We start from the raw sequence: 6387 nt of genomic DNA, 5'->3' as shown, positions 1-6387 counted from the left end.
TAAAGAATATTTTTATAAAAAGTTTGTGCAATTATACGATTGGACCATGTCAACACACTATGCAACATCCGTCCATTCATTTTCTAGACCAGCTTGATCCAATTCAGGGTCATGGGGTAGCTAGACTCTGCAGTCTATCCCAGCTGCCATTGAGCCCACTAGAGAGCATTCATTTAAGATATTCAGCTCTGTTTGGAATTAAATCTTTAACACAAGAAGATTCCCTTTCAATCATTATCAAAACATTTATCCTCTCAATGCGAAGGGAAAATAAAATGTTCAACAGTGCACATCTCCATTGTTGCCTCCATTATGGAAACAGCTTTTGGGTATTTTTCTTTTCTTAAATTTTTACTTCTCTAATTTTGTTAGAATGTCATTTTAGACCATCTGACCCCATAAAAATCTGACTCTTTTCACGTCTGATATTTTGGTTAAAATAAAATTATGTAGGAACAATGTGTTTCATTACGTGGCTGACTGGCTAAAGCTATTGAAATTAGCAGGAAATTGTTCCTGCTGTTAATTCATTACCTCTGCGCATCCTGATGCTGAGTTTCAAACTGTGTTTTTATGCAAACTGCCCAACTAGCATTGTTCAATTGATGATGTTTAGGTAAGCTGAAAAAAAGATAAAAGTTACTGGAGCAGAAAAAACAGATAGTTTTGAAGGCAGGTTTCAGATTAAAGGAAAAACAGATAGCACATGTTCCTTTTGTGCAGTGACATGCTCCTCTAAAGGTTAAGTTGTTTCAGTTGGAAAGTGAGCGGCAGGAAGGCTGTTTCCTGCATCAGGAGCTCCTGTAGCCAACAGCCTGAGAAAAGCTTTGATGACACCCCGACTGTATTCAAACCACCATCACTTGCTGTGCCTAACCATTTCTGCAAAGGTCAATGGATACCTGGATGCACTTGGTGCACTCAACCAAAGGTGTCAAAGTAATTTCACACTTTTATTGTTCATGTGGTTGTAAATCCCCCCACACATGGTGGCCACTTGAGTTCATGTTATTTGTTTTTATTGGTATTGTTGTTTTTATTTGTCTTTGATGGGCTATGCTAATTTTTTTGATGATGAGATCAAAATGTGACTATTTCATCATGTACTTAGCCACTCTTATAATAATCATGAGTATAATATAGATCTGAAGATTTTTCAGTATGTAAGATAATCAAAACAAGATTCTTTAGAGCACAACCTAGAGTTGAACCGATGACATTAACAGTAAAAAATTAGACAGTAATATCATTGGGTAAGTAACATATGATAATGCCTAGCAACGTGAGTAACTGAGGCTCTGTCATTACCCAAAACTCACAAAACACAGAACAAGAAAATATCCCTATAGTAAGGCCGATTTCAGACCAGAGCGTGGCGTGTTGAACACACCGCCTGATAACCGGCGTAGGCCGATTTCAGACCAGAGCGTGGCGTGGCGGCAGCGAAACCACGGCAGTCTTACGCCGGTTATCAGGCGGTGTGTTCAACTTGGCTTTTCACACCGGACAGTCCGCGGCCGCGGTAATTCTGCTCCAGCCCTGGCCGCATTCCCCATTCATTTCAACGGGACACCGCCGGCCGCCGCCGGCCGCTGCCGTCCAAATTCCGCTCGAGTTCTATTTTCCAAAAGCAGCGCGGGACGGAGGCGTCTCCGCGCCGCTACCGCCCGACTACCGCCGCGTCGGTGTGCAAGGACAGATCTGTTTCCATGTATTTTCACCTCCGCCGGTGAAAATCGCTTCCGTTCCGCCACGCTTTGCCGCCCTGGTCTGAAATGGCGTTCCTGAGCTTGATATAGATCACACCAACTTTTGTAAAAAAAATATGTGAGGACAGGCAGACAGACAGATAGATAGACATCTTTAGATAAAATGTTTCATTGAAGACAGTGAAATTCTCACAAAAATACATAAAGGAAAAGCCTTGTAAATTGTCATTAGTTTTATGACATGTATTATCATCTGTCATTACGAGAGACTCTATAATTGATTCCAATTCACTTGTTAAATTTTCCATTTTATTTCCAGAATTAATGGAAGAGTATCTAATTTTGTTCTGAAATGGCAGAACACCCTCAGTTTTGGAGCGATATGCATTTCCTGAGCACACCTCCAATGCAATTTCCCTTCATGTTTTTACAGTTGGCTTGTTTTGTCTACTCTGTCCAGCTGCCGGACAAATATAATTCAGTCGGAACTACAGTCTGTACATCGTTTCTAGCCGGAATTCCAAGCATCCGGTAGTTCGTGCTTCGACAAAACAGGTCCTTCCTGTTCGTGTCCATGCTATGAACAGCTGATACGGTTCGTCTACCCTGCAGACAGCTGAGAAAAACAAAACCCATTTTCCCAGTTTTTCAAGAATACAGCTCGACATGACGAAGGAGGGAGTCCAGGGGTAAGAATGGTGTCAAAGTTGTGTCTGCAGTGTGTCATAGCTGCACCGGGACGTCCACTTCTGAACGGTGCTAGCACTGATAGCAGCTAGCATGCATTGCTTTTACATGCCGCAGATTGCATCATCTGACAGTTGAATTGAATATGTTTTTATGTTCAAACCGTGTGGAAAGCACGTGTGAAAAGTTAGAAATATACCACAAACCACAAGATGCATCAGTCAAAAGACAACAATTCACTTTCGGTCTGGGAAGCTTAACTTGAGGGATTTTGTCAGTGCACATTCCCGACAGATCCTTTCAATTTCTCCTCCTGTCATGAGCCACGTTTACAGTTAAACGTGGCTTTGATGTGTTACATAGGTTTTAATGATATTAGCTTAATCCGGACAATGCAATCAGTGAAAGGGGACCAAGATAACTAATACGTTGTGATTCACAACTCAACCATACTGTAAAAAAAAAAACGAACATTAACTGTTCATGTTTGGGTTCAGACTGCCAGGCGCAGCACAGACCAGCTTTGATATAGTAAAACATTGTCCCCTAAATGGGATGTAGCAAAGATATATCACACCCCCCTAGTGAAATATGTGTCCAAAATCTAAAAAGTACGCCTGCACTGGTTGCATTGAAATGCACTTGAGTGGAAAGAGCTTTCAGTCGTTCTGATGACTTTGTGGATTTCAGATTTCTGAACCTTGAACATGGACTTGTGCCATTTTGTTTTATGTTCGACTGTTCCCACCCTTTGGGATATCACAAATTTGAACCATATATCAATAATGTCTGTCAAAGTGTAACAACTGTCCCTTGCTGCATCTCCTGGGCATGTGCCATCTGGACATAGTTAACTGACAGGTGCAGTAAGAGCAGGCTTCACTTTGCGACACATGATCATTTGTCTGCGCTGAATTAGTTGCTTTTGTGTACTAGTTGGACTGACTTGGTTGTTGGGAAAGTGGTGTCAGCCTCACCTTTGGCAGTAGAGGAAGTGCTATTGTGGTCTGAAGTCCTCCCCTGGAAATGATAATATGTTTTGATTTTGGTTCTTGTTTAGGCTCTATTTCTATTCATAGTTGTCCTTTGGTCCTTGTTATTTCCTTTTACTAAACAGGGGCAGGCTAACCCTAACCCACAGTCCTCACGGGCTTCCTTCAGGTTGAGACACCTGGTGTTTTGGAAGCCAAACAGTGCTTATTCATTCACCTGCAATCTAAGCACATAACTGTAGCAATAAATACGTAAGTGCAAAGTTCAGCCTGTTAAATATAGTTGGTCTATGCCATGCTGGTTTATTACTGCTTCAGCTTTTACCGCCTTATTCTCTTTGACCAAATCTAAAGGCTTATCACCTTCACAGACTCATCGCCAATGTGGAGCAGCTTAAACCATTTCCATTCAGTTCCAAAGACATGATTTTTAATTAAATACATTCTTGTCTTGTGTGCTGTATTGTGACCCTATTCTTTTTAGAACCAAAGGAGCATGGAGTTGTATTTATCCACTACCCTGTTGCTGTCACAATTTTTGGCAAATGCCACATGCTTTTCAGTACCAACATTGTTCATTGTGTCTGCTTTATGTAGCAAATAAAGACGCCTACATTTTTAGATAAAATGTTATCATAATTTGATAATCTGCAACCTCCACAAACTGTGTTAGAGCATTAGTTTGTCTCTCAGGCTGACGTTCACTCAAAGCGTAGTGTTTATTTAGCTAATCTTTCTTTCTGACATCTCAGTTTTATCTGCTACCCAAACTCTCACCCATTCTTTCATCCTGCAGTCGTTTTGTTTAAAAGATCAATAGGATTAAAGGTAGTGCAGACTTAAAAGCTGAAGGTGGTGATGGCTCAGAATTCATTTTCCCAGGCGGTCAACTACTTCCTCGTGGGATGCAGAAGAAATAGGGAGTCTTTCATGTTTATGTTGTGTGTTTCCTCCTGTTTCAGTGCGACGGAGGAGGAGCAGCAGGCTCAGTCAAAGAAAGGCCTGAAGAAACAGCAGAAGGAAGCAGAGAAAGCTGCAAAGAAAGCTGAGAAACAAGCCAAGCTGGTCAGTCGTGCTGTTTTTTTGTTTTTTTTCCCAAACCTCTATTTTGATGTCTCACATCCGCCACCCCTTTTACAGCTGGCTAAGACTGTGACGTGCTGTTCTGGTGGGCATTGTTGGCCCAGCAGGGTTGGTAAGCTGACAGGGGGGCAAAAGTGTCCATTGTTCAAGTATTCCTGTCAGTTTGGCTGTGTTTATTTTGACCCAAACAAAGTGCTATTTTTTTCTTGACTGAGAGTGCATGCAGTTAAAGGTGGGGTAGGGGATCTTTTTCTGGAACGTTTTTTTACATATTGCTTGAAATACTCTTCACACCCCCATTGCAACCAATTAATTAAAAGTTTTGACACAAATATGAAAAGTTTTAGTGGCCTCTAGAACGTACAATCTAGGAAAAACAGTATCCAATCATTGTGAACGGACCGTTCACAATGATTGGATTCTGATACCGTCTATCAAACTGCAACCTGCTCCTCCCTCCCCCTTCTTCCCTCTGTGCGCGCACGCTGCTCCGTGAACGAATTATGTGCCCAGAAGCTTGGCAGGAAGCTAAACTAGAGCCAGCTTGGCTAGCACCTAGCATTATTAAACGTATAGTTATCATATACTAAATACTAAATACGGCAACGATCGATGCTTGCTGTCAGAACAGCGCTCGTGCACCTTCGTGCTCGTGCGCGTTCATGTACTCTAGAGGCGTGCCTTCGGGGGGAAAGTGAAGAAAAGGGTTGGGACTTTTTACCTGTGTATTTTCAAAATGCAGCTTCGCTGGACTCAAAATCCAGGATCTCCTACTCTACCTTTAACATAACGTTACAACCATTCCACACAGTTGAGATTACACTTAGTGTGTAACTTTTGCGTTAAGAGATGTTGTGGACATAATTTACTAAAGAAATTAAAGGTTTTTTTTTTTTTTAAATCCTTAATGAAAGCACACAGATCTGCAGGCTGAGCACTGTTTCATTCTACTCATCAAAGCATGAGGAGCTGTTGCCAGTGTAGCATAATAATACTCAAAGACTTCACACGTGTGGTTTTTCATTCAAAATAAAAGTGCACATCAGTGTTTCTTACCAATGTGTCTGCAGTCAGTATGGAAAAAAAATTTATGTAGCATCAAAGTCGATTTAAGTGGTGCTACTAAATTTTGCACAAGAGGTAATAATAATATTAAGGGATATTATTTTTTCCCCCCAACTATTCGCTTGTAAAACTGGTGCTTCTAACTGAAAATATTCCGAGCTACTATTAAAAAGGTAAGTCTGGAGACCAGCCCTTTAACGGGGTCCACCTTTCACCTCCTAAAGGCTCTAGCATGGTTGCCGCGTCTGCTAGCGTGAGCGGTTTTGATGACGTCACGATTTCGTGCCCGCAATATATAGTGGCGCAAATCGATGCGCCAGTCGTTGCAGTTTTCTCCATCACAGAGGTGGGTGCTGCCCACATGAAGGTTACCACTACTCTACAACAACGAAAGTGGAGAAGAAAACAATGAAGAGCAGGAACACTGTCATTAATGATACTGCTGCAGTATTTGGATAATTTTCATTTTTTAATTCAGTTAAAGGGGAACTCCGGTATTTTCAACATTAAGCCTCTTTTCTGAGTCGTCTGCAATGTTTTAGAACCCCCCTCACCGCTTTTTTGATGTTTACTACTGTCTCCGGTATTTGCCTAATTTTGATTCATCTCAACCTGCTTCAGAATGGCAAGTCATATGCATGTCTTAAAAGGTCCGTAAAAGCACCATAAACGTCCGTTTTCAAAATCATCAACTCACCGGAGTGGTTACTGGTGTGCATTGGTAATCCATATCAAATTTCGTTGCGAAAAGTTGCTTCTGTCGTGTTTTATTTGACATTTTGTCCTGGATGTTCGTTGATATTACTCCGCCACCGCTAAGAAAATAGTGCGAGCATGAACGGACCTTTTAA

At 41.5% G+C, this 6387-nt stretch overlaps 1 protein-coding gene across 1 annotated transcript in view; it reads left to right on the top strand.

Moving 5' to 3' along the window:
• Positions 1–2248: 2248 nt before the first annotated feature.
• The window catches only part of dars1 (aspartyl-tRNA synthetase 1), a 26408-nt gene continuing 22269 nt past the window's right edge, over positions 2249–6387 (top strand). Inside the window, exons 1-2 of the mRNA XM_075479930.1 lie at positions 2249–2398; positions 4351–4453. Of these exons, the coding sequence (XP_075336045.1) occupies positions 2376–2398; positions 4351–4453 (126 nt within the window). The 5' untranslated portion in view covers positions 2249–2375. The remainder of the gene's footprint in view (positions 2399–4350; positions 4454–6387) is intronic.

The sequence above is a fragment of the Odontesthes bonariensis genome, chromosome 12 (genome assembly GCF_027942865.1).
Source record: "Odontesthes bonariensis isolate fOdoBon6 chromosome 12, fOdoBon6.hap1, whole genome shotgun sequence".
NCBI lineage: Eukaryota > Metazoa > Chordata > Actinopteri > Atheriniformes > Atherinopsidae > Odontesthes > Odontesthes bonariensis.
Note: the sequence above shows the minus strand (reverse complement) of the source record. Positions and strands in the feature narration are given on the sequence as shown.